The sequence below is a fragment of the Oncorhynchus masou genome, chromosome 5 (genome assembly GCF_036934945.1).
Source record: "Oncorhynchus masou masou isolate Uvic2021 chromosome 5, UVic_Omas_1.1, whole genome shotgun sequence".
Lineage (NCBI taxonomy): Eukaryota > Metazoa > Chordata > Actinopteri > Salmoniformes > Salmonidae > Oncorhynchus > Oncorhynchus masou.
Genome location: NC_088216.1, coordinates 11,693,647 through 11,709,312, shown reverse-complemented (window position 1 = coordinate 11,709,312; position 15,666 = coordinate 11,693,647). Strand labels below are relative to the sequence as shown.

The window sequence follows — 15,666 nt, the reverse complement described above, 5'->3', positions numbered from 1 at the left end:
AGCACCATGTCTGTGTCAGCACCATGTCTGTGTCTGACAGCATCATGTCTGTGTCTGACAGCACCATGTCTGTGTCAGCATCATGTCTGTGTCAGCACCATGTCTGTGTCAGCATCATGTCTGTGTCAGCACCATGTCTGTGTCAGCACCATGTCTGTGTCAGCACCATGTCTGTGTCAGTCAGCACCATGTCTATGTCAGTCAGCACCATGTCTGTGTCAGCGCCATGTCTGTGTCAGTCAGCACCATGTCTGTGTCAGACAGCACCATGTCTGTGTCAGCGCCATGTCTGTGTCAGCACCATGTCTGTGTCAGTCAGCACCATGTCTGTGTCAGTCAGCACCATGTCTGTGTCAGCACCATGTCTGTGTCAGCACCATGTCTGTGTCAGCACCATGTCTATGTCAGTCAGCACCATGTCTGTGTCAGACAGCACCATGTCTGTGTCAGCACCATGTCTGTGTCTGACAGCACCATGTCTGTGTCAGCACCATGTCTGTGTCAGCACCATGTCTGTGTCAGACAGCACCATGTCTGTGTCAGCACCATGTCTGTGTCAGCACCATGTCTGGGTCAGCATCATGTCTGTGTCAGCACCATGTCTGTGTCAGCACCATGTCTGTGTCAGACAGCATCATCTCTGTGTCAGCACCATGTCTGTGTCAGCACCATGTCTGTGTCAGCACCATGTCTGTGTCAGACAGCACCATGTCTGTGTCAGCATTATGTCTGTGTCAGACAGCACCATGTCTGTGTCAGACAGCACCATGTCTTTGTCAGCGCTATGTCTGTGTCAGCACCATGTCTGTGTCAGGCAGCACCATGTCTGTGTCAGTCAGCACCATGTCTGTGTCAGCACCATGTCTGTGTCAGCACCATGTCTGTGTCAGCACCATGTCTATGTCAGTCAGCACCATGTCTGTGTCAGACAGCACCATGTCTGTGTCAGCACCATGTCTGTGTCAGCACCATGTCTGTGTCATCACCATGTCTGTGTCAGCACCATGTCTGTGTCAGCACCATGTCTGTGTCAGCACCATGTCTGTGTCAGCACCATGTCTGTGTCAGCACCATGTCTGTGTCAGACAGCACCATGTCTGTGTCAGCACCATGTCTGTGGCAGCACCATGTCTGTGTCAGCACCATGTCTGTGTCAGACAGCACCATGTCTGTGTCAGCACCATGTCTGTGTCAGCACCATGTCTGTGTCAGCACCATGTCTGTGTCAGCATCATGTCTGTGTCAGCACCATGTCTGTGTCAGACAGCACCATGTCTGTGTCAGCACCATGTCTGTGTCAGCACCATGTCTGTGTCAGACAGCACCATGTCTGTGTCAGCACCATGTCTGTGTCAGCACCATGTCTGTGTCAGCACCATGTCTGTGTCTGACAGCACCATGTCTGTGTCAGCACCATGTCTGTGTCTGACAGCACCATGTCTGTGTCAGCACCATGTCTGTGTCAGACAGCACCATGTCTGTGTCAGCACCATGTCTGTGTCAGCACCATGTCTGTGTCAGACAGCACCATGTCTGTGTCAGCATCATGTCTGTGTCAGCACCATGTCTGTGTCAGCATCATGTCTGTGTCAGCACCATGTCTGTGTCAGCACCATGTCTGTGTCAGTCAGCACCATGTCTATGTCAGTCAGCACCATGTCTGTGTCAGCGCCATGTCTGTGTCAGTCAGCACCATGTCTGTGTCAGACAGCACCATGTCTGTGTCAGCGCCATGTCTGTGTCAGCACCATGTCTGTGTCAGTCAGCACCATGTCTGTGTCAGTCAGCACCATGTCTGTGTCAGCACCATGTCTGTGTCAGCACCATGTCTGTGTCAGCACCATGTCTGTGTCAGTCAGCACCATGTCTGTGTCAGCACCATGTCTGTGTCTGACAGCACCATGTCTGTGTCAGCACCATGTCTGTGTCAGCACCATGTCTGTGTCAGCACCATGTCTGTGTCAGCACCATGTCTGTGTCAGCACCATGTCTGTGTCAGCACCATGTCTGTGTCAGACAGCACCATGTCTGTGTCAGACAGCACCATGTCTGTGTCAGCACCATGTCTGTGTCAGCACCATGTCTGTGTCTGACAGCACCATGTCTCGGTCAGCACCATGTCTGTGTCAGCACCATGTCTGTGTCAGACAGCACCATGTCTGTGTCAGCACCATGTCTGTGTCAGCACCATGTCTGTGTCAGCACCATGTCTGTGTCAGCGCCATGTCTGTGTCAGCACCATGTCTGTGTCAGTCAGCACCATGTCTGTGTCAGTCAGCACCATGTCTGTGTCAGCACCATGTCTGTGTCAGCACCATGTCTGTGTCAGCACCATGTCTGTGTCAGCACCATGTCTGGGTCAGCACCATGTCTGTGTCAGCACCATGTCTGGGTCAGCACCATGTCTGTGTCAGACAGCACCATGTCTGTGTCAGCACCATGTCTGTGTCTGACAGCACCATGTCTGTGTCAGCACCATGTCTGTGTCAGCACCATGTCTGTGTCAGCACCATGTCTGTGTCAGACAGCACCATGTCTGTGTCAGCACCATGTCTGTGTCAGCACCATGTCTGGGTCAGCACCATGTCTGTGTCAGCATCATGTCTGTGTCAGCACCATGTCTGTGTCAGCACCATGTCTGTGTCAGACAGCATCATCTCTGTGTCAGCACCATGTCTGTGTCAGCACCATGTCTGTGTCAGCACCATGTCTGTGTCAGCACCATGTCTGTGTCAGACAGCACCATGTCTGTGTCAGCATTATGTCTGTGTCAGACAGCACCATGTCTGTGTCAGACAGCACCATGTCTGTGTCAGCGCTATGTCTGTGTCAGCACCATGTCTGTGTCAGGCAGCACCATGTCTGTGTCAGTCAGCACCATGTCTGTGTCAGCACCATGTCTGTGTCAGCACCATGTCTATGTCAGTCAGCACCATGTCTGTGTCAGACAGCACCATGTCTGTGTCAGCACCATGTCTGTGTCTGACAGCACCATGTCTGTGTCAGCACCATGTCTGTGTCAGCACCATGTCTGTGTCAGCACCATGTCTGTGTCAGTCAGCACCATGTCTGTGTCAGCACCATGTCTGTGTCAGCACCATGTCTGTGTCAGCACCATGTCTGTGTCAGCACCATGTCTGTGTCAGCACCATGTCTGTGTCAGACAGCACCATGTCTGTGTCAGCACCATGTCTGTGTCAGTACCATGTCTGTGTCAGCACCATGTCTGTGTCAGACAGCACCATGTCTGTGTCAGCACCATGTCTGTGTCAGCACCATGTCTGTGTCAGCACCATGTCTGTGTCAGCATCATGTCTGTGTCAGCACCATGTCTGTGTCAGCACCATGTCTGTGTCAGCACCATGTCTGTGTCAGCACCATGTCTGTGTCTGACAGCACCATGTCTGTGTCAGCACCATGTCTGTGTCTGACAGCACCATGTCTGTGTCAGCACCATGTCTGTGTCAGACAGCACCATGTCTGTGTCAGCACCATGTCTGTGTCAGCACCATGTCTGTGTCAGACAGCACCATGTCTGTGTCAGCATCATGTCTGTGTCAGCACCATGTCTGTGTCAGCATCATGTCTGTGTCAGCACCATGTCTGTGTCAGCACCATGTCTGTGTCAGTCAGCACCATGTCTATGTCAGTCAGCACCATGTCTGTGTCAGTGCCATGCCTGTGTCAGTCAGCACCATGTCTGTGTCAGACAGCACCATGTCTGTGTCAGCGCCATGTCTGTGTCAGCACCATGTCTGTGTCAGTCAGCACCATGTCTGTGTCAGTCAGCACCATGTCTGTGTCAGCACCATGTCTGTGTCAGCACCATGTCTGTGTCAGCACCATGTCTATGTCAGTCAGCACCATGTCTGTGTCAGACAGCACCATGTCTGTGTCAGCACCATGTCTGTGTCTGACAGCACCATGTCTGTGTCAGCACCATGTCTGTGTCAGCACCATGTCTGTGTCTGACAGCACCATGTCTGTGTCAGCACCATGTCTGTGTCAGCACCATGTCTGTTTCAGCACCATGTCTGTGTCAGACAGCACCATGTCTGTGTCAGCACCATGTCTGTGTCAGCACCATGTCTGTGTCTGACAGCACCATGTCTCGGTCAGCACCATGTCTGTGTCAGCACCATGTCTGTGTCAGCACCATGTCTGTGTCAGACAGCACCATGTCTGTGTCAGCACCATGTCTGTGTCAGCACCATGTCTGTGTCTGACAGCACCATGTCTGTGTCAGCACCATGTCTGTGTCAGTCAGCACCATGTCTGTGTCAGACAGCACCATGTCTGTGTCAGCACCATGTCTGTGTCAGCACCATGTCTGTGTCTGACAGCACCATGTCTCGGTCAGCACCATGTCTGTGTCAGCACCATGTCTGTGTCAGACAGCACCATGTCTGTGTCAGCACCATGTCTGTGTCAGCACCATGTCTGTGTCAGCACCATGTCTGTGTCAGCATCATGTCTGTGTCAGCACCATGTCTGTGTCAGCACCATGTCTGTGTCAGACAGCACCATGTCTGTGTCAGCACCATGTCTGTGTCAGTCAGCACCATGTCTGTGTCAGTCAGCACCATGTCTGTGTCAGCACCATGTCTGTGTCAGCACCATGTCTGTGTCAGCACCATGTCTATGTCAGTCAGCACCATGTCTGTGTCAGACAGCACCATGTCTGTGTCAGCACCATGTCTGTGTCTGACAGCACCATGTCTGTGTCAGCACCATGTCTGTGTCAGCACCATGTCTGTGTCTGACAGCACCATGTCTGTGTCAGCACCATGTCTGTGTCAGCACCATGTCTGTGTCAGCACCATGTCTGTGTCAGACAGCACCATGTCTGTGTCAGCACCATGTCTGTGTCAGCACCATGTCTGTGTCTGACAGCACCATGTCTCGGTCAGCACCATGTCTGTGTCAGCACCATGTCTGTGTCAGCACCATGTCTGTGTCAGACAGCACCATGTCTGTGTCAGCACCATGTCTGTGTCAGCACCATGTCTGTGTCTGACAGCACCATGTCTGTGTCAGCACCATGTCTGTGTCAGTCAGCACCATGTCTGTGTCAGACAGCACCATGTCTGTGTCAGCACCATGTCTGTGTCAGCACCATGTCTGTGTCTGACAGCACCATGTCTCGGTCAGCACCATGTCTGTGTCAGCACCATGTCTGTGTCAGACAGCACCATGTCTGTGTCAGCACCATGTCTGTGTCAGCACCATGTCTGTGTCAGCACCATGTCTGTGTCAGCATCATGTCTGTGTCAGCACCATGTCTGTGTCAGCACCATGTCTGTGTCAGACAGCACCATGTCTGTGTCAGCACCATGTCTGTGTCAGCACCATGTCTGTGTCAGCACCATGTCTGTGTCAGACAGCACCATGTCTGTGTCAGCACCATGTCTGTGTCAGCACCATGTCTGTGTCAGCACCATGTCTGTGTCAGCACCATGTCTGTGTCAGACAGCACCATGTCTGTGTCTGACAGCACCATGTCTGTGTCAGCATCATGTCTGTGTCAGCACCATGTCTGTGTCAGCATCATGTCTGTGTCAGCACCATGTCTGTGTCAGCACCATGTCTGTGTCAGCACCATGTCTGTGTCAGCACCATGTCTGTGTCAGACAGCACCATGTCTGTGTCAGCACCATGTCTGTGTCAGACAGCACCATGTCTGTGTCAGCACCATGTCTGTGTCAGCACCATGTCTGTGTCAGCACCATGTCTGTGTCAGCACCATGTCTGTGTCAGACAGCACCATGTCTGTGTCAGCACCATGTCTGTGTCAGCACCATGTCTGTGTCAGACAGCACCATGTCTGTGTCAGCATCATGTCTGTGTCAGCACCATGTCTGTGTCAGCATCATGTCTGTGTCAGCACCATGTCTGTGTCAGCACCATGTCTGTGTCAGTCAGCACCATGTCTGTGTCAGCGCCATGTCTGTGTCAGCACCATGTCTGTGTCAGACAGCACCATGTCTATGTCAGTCAGCACCATGTCTGTGTCAGCGCCATGTCTGTGTCAGTCAGCACCATGTCTGTGTCAGACAGCACCATGTCTGTGTCAGCACCATGTCTGTGTCAGTCAGCACCATGTCTGTGTCAGCACCATGTCTGTGTCAGTCAGCACCATGTCTGTGTCAGTCAGCACCATGTCTGTGTCAGCACCATGTCTGTGTCAGTCAGCACCATGTCTGTGTCAGTCAGCGCCATGTCTGTGTCAGCACCATGTCTGTGTCAGTCAGCACCATGTCTGTGTCAGCACCATGTCTGTGTCAGCACCATGTCTGTTTCAGCACCATGTCTATGTCAGTCAGCACCATGTCTGTGTCAGACAGCACCATGTCTGTGTCAGCACCATGTCTGTGTCAGCATCATGTCTGTGTCAGCACCATGTCTGTGTCAGCACAATGTCTGTTTCAGCACCATGTCTGTGTCTGACAGCACCATGTCTGTGTCAGCACCATGTCTGTGTCAGCACCATGTCTGTGTCAGCACCATGTCTGTGTCAGACAGCACCATGTCTGTGTCAGCACCATGTCTGTGTCAGCACCATGTCTGTGTCAGCACCATGTCTGTGTCAGCACCATGTCTGTGTCAGACAGCACCATGTCTGTGTCAGCACCATGTCTGTGTCAGCACCATGTCTGTGTCTGACAGCACCATGTCTGTGTCAGACAGCACCATGTCTGTGTCAGCACCATGTCTGTGTCAGCACCATGTCTGTGTCAGCACCATGTCTGTGTCTGACAGCACCATGTCTGTGTCAGACAGCACCATGTCTGTGTCAGCACCATGTCTGTGTCAGCACCATGTCTGTGTCAGCACCATGTCTGTGTCAGACAGCACCATGTCTGTGTCAGCACCATGTCTGTGTCAGCACCATGTCTGTGTCAGCACCATGTCTGTGTCAGCACCATGTCTGTGTCACCACCATGTCTGTGTCAGCACCATGTCTGTGTCAGACAGCACCATGTCTGTGTCAGCATCATGTCTGTGTCAGACAGTACCATGTCTGTGTCAGCACCATGTCTGTGTCAGCACCATGTCTGTGTCAGCACCATGTCTGTGTCAGCATCATGTCTGTGTCAGAAAGTACCATGTCTGTGTCAGCACCATGTCTGTGTCAGCACCATGTCTGTGTCAGACAGTACCATGTCTGTGTCAGACAGTACCATGTCTGTGTCAGCATCATGTCTGTGTCAGACAGTACCATGTCTGTGTCAGCACCATGTCTGTGTCAGCACCATGTCTGTGTCAGACAGCACCATGTCTGTGTCAGCTCCATGTCTGTGTCAGCACCATGTCTGTGTCAGCACCATGTCTGTGTCAGCATCATGTCTGTGTCAGTCAGCACCATGTCTGTGTCAGCACCATGTCTGTGTCAGTCAGCACCATGTCTGTGTCAGACAGCACCATGTCTGTGTCAGCACCATGTCTGTGTCAGCACCATGTCTGTGTCAGCACCATGTCTGTGTCAGACAGCACCATGTCTGTGTCAGACAGCACCATGTCTGTGTCAGCATCATGTCTGTGTCAGTCAGCACCATGTCTGTGTCAGCATCATGTCTGTGTCAGACAGTACCATGTCTGTGTCAGCACCATGTCTGTGTCAGCACCATGTCTGTGTCAGCACCATGTCTGTGTCTGACAGCACCATGTCTGTGTCAGTCAGCACCATGTCTGTGTCAGACAGCACCATCAAATCAAGTCAAATCAAATTTATTTATATTGCCCTTCGTACATCAGCTGATATCTCAAAGTGCTGTACAGAAACCCAGCCTAAAACCCCAAACAGCAAGCAATGCAGGTGTAGAAGCACGGTGGCTAGGAAAAACTCCCTAGAAAGGCCAAAACCTAGGAAGAAACCTAGAGAGGAACCAGGCTATGTGGGGTGGCCAGTCCTCTTCTGGCTGTGCCAGGTGGAGATTATAACAGAACATGGCCAAGATGTTCAAATGTTCATAAATGACCAGCATGGTCGAATAATAATAAGGCAGAACAGTTGAAACTGGATCAGCAGCACGGCCAGGTGGACTGGGGACAGCAAGGAGTCATCATTTCAGGTAGTCCTGAGGCATGGTCCTAGGGCTCAGGTCCTCCGAGAGAGAGAAAGAGAGAGAGAAGGAGAGAATTAGAGAACGCACACTTAGATTCACACAGGACACCGAATTGGACAGGAGAAGTACTCCAGATATAACAAACTGACCCCAGCCCCACGACACATAAACTACTGCAGCATAAATACTGGAGGCTGAGACAGGAGGGGTCAGGAGACACTGTGGCCCCATCCGAGGACACCCCCGGACAGGGCCAAACAGGAAGGATATAACCCCACCCACTTTGCCAAAGCACAGCCCCCACACCGCTAGAGGGATATCTTCAAACACCAACTTACCATCCTGAGGCAAGGCTAAGTATAGCCCACAAAGATCTCCGCCACGGCACAACCCAAGGGGGGGGGGGCGCCAACCCAGACAGGAAGATCACATCAGTGACTCAACCCACTCAGGTGATGCACCCCTCCCAGGGACGGTATGAAAGAGCCCCAGTAAGCCAGTGACTCAGCCCCTGTAATAGGGTTAGAGGCAGAGAATCCCAGTGGAAAGAGGGGAACCGGCCAGGCAGAGACAGCAAGGGCGGTTCGTTGCTCCAGAGCCTTTCTGTTCACCTTCCCACTCCTGGGCCAGACAACACTCAATCATATTTGATTGATTGAATCATATTTGATTGAGTGTAGTCTTCAGTAAAGACTTAAAGGTTGAGACCGAGTTTGCATCTCTGACAAGGGTAGGCTGACCGTTCCATAAAAATGGAGCTCTATAGGAGAAAGCCCTGCCTCCAGCTGTTTGCTTAGAAATTCTAGGGACAATTAGGAGGCCTGCGTCTTGTGACCATAGCGTACGTGTAGGTATGTATGGCAGGACCAAATCAGAGAGATAGGTAGGAGCAAGCCCATGTAATGCTTTGTAGGTTAGCAGTAAAACCTTGAAATCAGCCCTTGCTTTAACAGGAAGCCAGTGTCGGGAGGCTAGCACTGGAGTAATATGATCAAATGTTTTGGTTCTAGTCAGGATTCTAGCAGCCGTATTTAGCACTAACTGAAGTTTATTTAGTGCTTTATCCGGGTAGAGCATTGCAGTAGTCTAACCTAGAAGTAACAAAAGCATGGATACATATTTCTGCCTCATTTTTGGACAGAAAGTTTCAGATTTTTGCAATGTTACGTAGATGGAACAAAGCTGTCCTTGAAATGGTCTTGATATGTTCTTCAAAAGAGAGATCAGGGTCCAGAGTAACGCTGAGGTCCTTCACAGTTTTATTTGAGACGACTGTACAACCATTAAGATTAATTGTCAGATTCAACAGAAGATCTCTTTGTTTCTTGGGACCTAGAACAAGCATCTCTGTTTTGTCCGAGTTTAAAAGTAGAAAGTTTGCAGCCATCCACTTCCTTACGTCTGAAACAGGCTTCTAACGAGGGCAATTTTGGGGCTTCACCATGTTTCATTGAAATGTACAGCTGTGTGTCATCCTCATAGCAGTGAAAGTTAAACATTATGTTTTCGAATGACATCCCCAAGAGGTAAAATATATAGTGAAAACAATAGTGGCCCTAAAATCGGAACCTTGAGGAACACCGAAATTGACAGTTGATTTGTCAGAGGACAAACCATTCACAGAGACAAACTGATATCTTTCCGACAGATAAGATCTAAGCCAGGCCAGAACTTGTCCATGTAGACCAATTTGGGTTTCCAATCTCTAAAAAGAATGTGGTGGTCGACGGTATCAAAAGCAGCACTAAGGTCTCGGAGCACGAGGACAGATGCAGAGCCTCGGTCTGATGCCATTAAAAGGTCATTTACCACCTTCACAAGTGCAGTCTCAGTGCTATGATGGGGTCTACAACCAGACTGAAGCATTTCGTATACATTGTTTGTCTTCAGGAAGGCAGTGAGTTGCTGCGCAACAGCCTTTTCTAAAATTTTGGAGAGGAGCGGAAGATTCGATATAGGCCGATAGTTTTTTATATTTTCTGGGTCAAGGTTTGGCTTTTTCAAAAGAGGCTTTATTACTTTATGTCTGTGTCAGACAGCACCATGTCTGTGTCAGACAGCAACATGTCTGATTAACTAGCTGGCTAATCGTTGCCCAGGAAAGGAAGTTAGAATAGCGAGCAATGGTTTTAGCCAGGTAGCCAAGGACAACAAAAAAATGTAAAGGTTGTACTGTATGACAGAGTGATGGACAGTTTCATCAACATGAAAGACAGGAGGACAGCGTTGGCGTTTCTCTTCAGGTAGGGTGAGTCACCATGACAATGGGAGGATGGCGTTGGTGTTTCTCTTCAGGTAGGGTGAGTCACCATGACAATGGGAGGATGGCGTTGGCGTTTCTTTTCAGGTAGGGTGAGTCACCATGACAATGGGAGGATGGCGTTGGCGTTTATTTTCAGGTAGGGTGAGTCACCATGACAATGAGAGGATGGCGTTTGTGTTTCTCTTCAGGTAGGGTGAGTCACCATGACAATGGGAGGATGGCGTTGGCGTTTCTTTTCAGGTAGGGTGAGTCACCATGACAATGGGAGGATGGCGTTGGCGTTTCTTTTCAGGTAGGGTGAGTCACCATGACAATGGGAGGATGGCGTTGGCGTTTCTCTTCAGGTAGGGTGAGCCACCATGACAACGGGAGGATGGCGTTGGCGTTTCTCTTCAGGTATGGTGAGTCACCATGACAATGAGAGGATGGCATTGGCGTTTCTCTTCAGGTAGGGTGAGTCACCATGACAACGGGAGGATGGCGTTGGCGTTTCTCTTCAGGTAGGGTGAGTCCCCATGACAATGGGAGGATGGCGTTGGCGTTTCTTTTCAGGTAGGGTGAGTCACCATGACAATGGGAGGATGGCGTTGGCGTTTCTTTTCAGGTAGGGTGAGTCACCATGACAATGGGAGGATGGCGTTGGCGTTTATTTTCAGGTAGGGTGAGTCACCATGACAATGAGAGGATGGCGTTTGTGTTTCTCTTCAGGTAGGGTGAGTCACCATGACAATGGGAGGATGGCGTTGGCGTTTCTCTTCAGGTAGGGTGAGTCACCATGACAATGGGAGGATGGCGTTGGCGTTTCTCTTCAGGTAGGGTGAGTCACCATGACAATGGGAGGATGGCGTTGGCGTCTCTCTTCAGGTAGGGTGAGTCACCATGACAACGGGAGGATGGCGTTGGCGTTTCTCCTCAGGTAGGGTGAGTCACCATGACAATGGGAGGATGGCGTTGGCGTTTCTTTTCAGGTAGTGTGAGTCACCATGACAACGGGAGGATGGCGTTGGCGTTTCTCTTCAGGTAAGGTGAGTCACCATGACAATGGGAGGATGGCGTTGGCGTTTCTCTTCAGGTAGGGTGAGTCACCATGACAATGGGAGGATGGCTTTGGCGTTTCTCTTCAGGTAGGGTGAGTCACCATGACAACGGGAGGATGGCGTTGGCGTTTTTCTTCAGGTAAGGTGAGTCACCATGACAATGGGAGGATGGCGTTGGCGTTTCTCTTCAGGTAGGGTGAGTCACCATGACAATGGGAGGATGGCGTTGGCGTTTCTTTTCAGGTAGGGTGAGTCACCATGACAATGAGAGGATGGCATTGTCGTTTCTCTTCAGGTAGGGTGAGTCACCATGACAACGGGAGGATGGCGTTGGCGTTTCTCGTCAGGTAAGGTGAGTCACCATGACAATGGGAGGATGGCGTTGGCGTTTCTCTTCAGGTAGGGTGAGTCACCATGACAATGGGAGGATGGCGTTGGTGTTTCTTTTCAGGTAGGGTGAGTCACCATGACAATGGGAGGATGGCGTTGGCGTTTCTTTTCAGGTAGGGTGAGTCACCATGACAATGGGAGGATGGCGTTGGCGTTTCTCCTCAGGTAGGGTGAGTCACCATGACAATGGGAGGATGGCGTTGGCGTTTCTTTTCAGGTAGTGTGAGTCACCATGACAATGGGAGGATGGCGTTGGCGTTTCTTTTCAGGTAGGGTGAGTCACCATGACAATGGGAGGATGGCGTTGGCGTTTCTCCTCAGGTAGGGTGAGTCACCATGACAATGGGAGGATGGCGTTGGCATTTCTTTTCAGGTAGTATGAGTTACCATGACAATGGGAGGATGGCGTTGGCGTTTCTCTTTAGGTAGGGTGAGTCACCATGACAATGAGAGGATGGCGTTTGTGTTTCTCTTCAGGTAGGGTGAGTCACCATGACAATGGGAGGATGGCGTTGGCGTTGGCGTTTCTCTTTAGGTAGGGTGAGTCACCATGACAACGGGAGGATGGCGTTGGCGTTTCTCTTCAGGTAAGGTGAGTCACCATGGCAATGGGAGGATGGCGTTGGCGTTTCACTTTAGGTAGGGTGAGTCACCATGACAATGAGAGGATGGCGTTTGTGTTTCTCTTCAGGTAGGGTGAGTCACTATGACAATGGAAGGACGGCGTTGGCGTTTCTTTTCAGGTAGGGTGAGTCACCATGACAACGGGAGGATGGCGTTGGCGTTTCTCTTCAGGTAAGGTGAGTCACCATGGCAATGGGAGGATGGCGTTGGCGTTTCTCTTCAGGTAGGGTGAGACACCATGACAACGGGAGGATGGCGTTGGCGTTCCTCTTCAGGTAGGGTGAGTCACCATGACAACGGGAGGATGGCGTTGGCGTTCCTCTTCAGGTAGGGTGACTCACCATGTTTTTTTCTACTTGCATGAACTCACGCACACGCACACGCACATGCACACTCAAATCAGAACCATGGACAGCCACATCATATTAAGCTTTTGTTGATTGGACTAAATATTTTGTTGGTATCTTTTAGTTGTCACTGTGTTGGACGAAGCAGATGGGATGTGGTGATGTTGAAGAGGTGCTGGAATAGCGGAGGCTGCGCCTGTTTTCATGTAGTCAACGTGTGTTAAATATGTACGTTGAAAACATAGATGGTTAAAGCGCGGTGTGTGTAACTACCACCTAACATCATGTCTGGACTGAAAATTATAAACTTAATAATAATTAGTTGAAACAACTAGTTTGCATGAGCTCGTTCCTAACAACCACCATGAGCCTTATCTTCAACAGGCACGAGACAACCGTTTGTTAACCGCAACAGCTCCGCTCCCTGCGCGAGACAATCTTCGGGAAGGGAGGGATCAATGAGAGAGAGAGAGACAGAGAGAGAGAGAGAGTGAGTGAGGAAAGTTTGAAGTTGGCTGGTTGCAGTGGGTGAACGAATATAGTTTTTTTTCAGGAGGAAATGAATATACGGAATTGCTTGTTATTTCTTTGTCCATCAGAAGGATATGATATAACCAGATAAGAAAGAAAGAGAACGAAAAAGAAAGAGGGAAATAAAGTTTAAACGTTTTGATGGATTTGTTTCCCTTAGGTCAAACTGCACCTATTTCTTAACAGAAGTTGACTTCGAACCGGATTACAGTTATCGGAATATAACCAGTTCCAGTCTCTATCGTGTGCGCGTGATATCATTACCCCATCAACCGGGTCACTGCGCGCTCCCAGACATGGACGCAGGTCCTCCCAGCAGCGGATAAGCACACGCGCTGTACCCGCGCAGTCTCGAGCCCCTAAGCACGGGTGTGTGTGAGCCCCGTGGAGCTAAACGGTGGAGCCGGTACGGGAGGTATCAGAACCAACCGCACTGGACAGTTCCCGGTTTACCGAGAAAGACTTTGAGCAACGAGATGGACCGAATATGGAGCTCAACGCCCGGGGCATCGCCTCCCCTCCTCCTTCTCCTCTCCCTTCTCTCCATCACTGGTTTTCACGAGGCGACAGCGGCACAGGCAGGTAGGTGATCTCATCAGCGTGTTTATTACCTTTATTAACAAATACATCCCACATAGACTTAGTAACAGCAAGAGCTCTATTGACGAACCCATAGAGTAGGGCTACTGACACTTTTACTTTTGTATAATACACACACACACACACACGCGCACACACACACACACACACACACACACACACACACACACACACACACACACACACACACACACACACACACACACACACACACACACACACACACACACACACACACACACACACACACACACACACACACACACACACACACCTGGTTTGGGCTTGTTCAGTTGCAGGGCACGCCCCTGGGGTAGGCACGTGCTCCATTCCAACCAACTATCCTGCTCAAATCCCTGGTATTTGCCAACCAACCTGGAGCCTGTTGGTCTACTATAACCTGGTGTTATTGTCATCCAAGAGCACAAATTCTGCTGTAGGTTTATAATTTACCTATAACTCAGTTTGGTGAGGAAAATAGGACACAACAGGCCTCTCTCTCTCTCTTTCTCGCTCTCTCTCTCTGTCTCTGTCTCTCTCACCCTTTCTCTCTGTCTGTCTGTCTGTCTGTCTCTCTCTCTCTCTGTGTGTCTCTCTCTCTCTCTCACCCACACACTCTCTCTCTCTCTCTCTCTCTCTCTCTCTCTCTCTCTCTCTCTCTCTCTCTCTGCAGGATTCATTTGGTGTGAGTTAACAGACCTGTGTCTCAACTTGTCTTCCATACCTGTGACTGTACTCTCAACATACTGCTGCTGTACTGCGTGTGTGAGTGCATGTGCATGTGTGTGTGTGTGTGTGTGTGTGTGTGCTACTGTACAAGAGTCAGATCTAGGTTTTCTAGGTTTTAGTCCTGCTACTGTGTTTCTGCCTCTATATTGCTTCTTCTCTCTGGGGTTTTCGGTTGGTTTCTGTAAAGCACATTGTGACAGATGAAGGCTATCAGCCTGTGACCTGTGAACTCTAACCACGGTCTTCTTAGGTCAACTCAGGTCAGAGGGTGAACCCTGGAGTGTCTCTCTCACACCTGGGGCTGATACACACATTCGCACACACTCGCACACGCACACACACACTTCCACAACCCCCCCTCCCCAAACCCCCCACACACCTGGTTGTCAGAGCACGACCCTGTGAGTTATGCTCATGGTCAGCCTCAAGTGAAGGTCAAGTGTGTCTGAGTTACTGTTTTACCTGAAGTGGTTGAGTTGCTCTTTATGACTGATTGATCTCTCTCTCTGTCTCCTCTCTGTCTCTCTCAGTCTCTCTCAGTCTCCTCTCTCTCTGTCTCCTCTGTCTCTCTGTTTCCTCTGTCTTTCTGTCTCCTCTGTCTCTCTGTTTCCTCTGTCTTTCTGTCTCCTCTGTTCCTCTGTCTGTCTCCTCTCTCTCTTTCTCTCTCTGTCTCCTCCCTCTCTCTCTCTCTCTCTCTCTCTCTCTCTCTCTGTCTCCTCTGTCTCTCTGTTTCCTCTGTCTCTCTCTCCTCTGTCTGTCTGTCTGTCTGTCTGTCTGTCTGTCTGTCTGTCTGTCTGTCTGTCTGTCTGTCTGTCTGTCTGTCTGTCTGTCTGTCTGTCTGTCTGTCTGTCTGTCTGTCTGTCTGTCTGTCTGTCTCACTAATCTCTCTTTCTCTGTTTCTCTCTCACTCTGTCTCTCCCTGTTTCTCTCTCTCTCTGACTGTCTGTATACAATGTGACAGTGATCTAACTGTACTGTTGACTGTCTGTTATATATAGTTCAGAATACATCATGCAATTTAGTGTCCAAAAAATAGCTTAAACACAAAACAGTTAAATACTTCAAATTTAAGAGAAGCA

At 50.2% G+C, this 15,666-nt stretch overlaps 1 protein-coding gene across 1 annotated transcript in view; it reads left to right on the top strand.

The window, feature by feature from the left end:
• Positions 1–13,186: 13,186 nt before the first annotated feature.
• Positions 13,187–15,666, top strand: part of LOC135533047 (collagen alpha-1(XI) chain-like) — a 111,038-nt gene continuing 108,558 nt past the window's right edge. The window contains 1 exon segment of the mRNA XM_064960443.1: positions 13,187–13,840. Within this exon segment, the coding sequence (XP_064816515.1) occupies positions 13,735–13,840 (106 nt within the window). The 5' untranslated portion in view covers positions 13,187–13,734.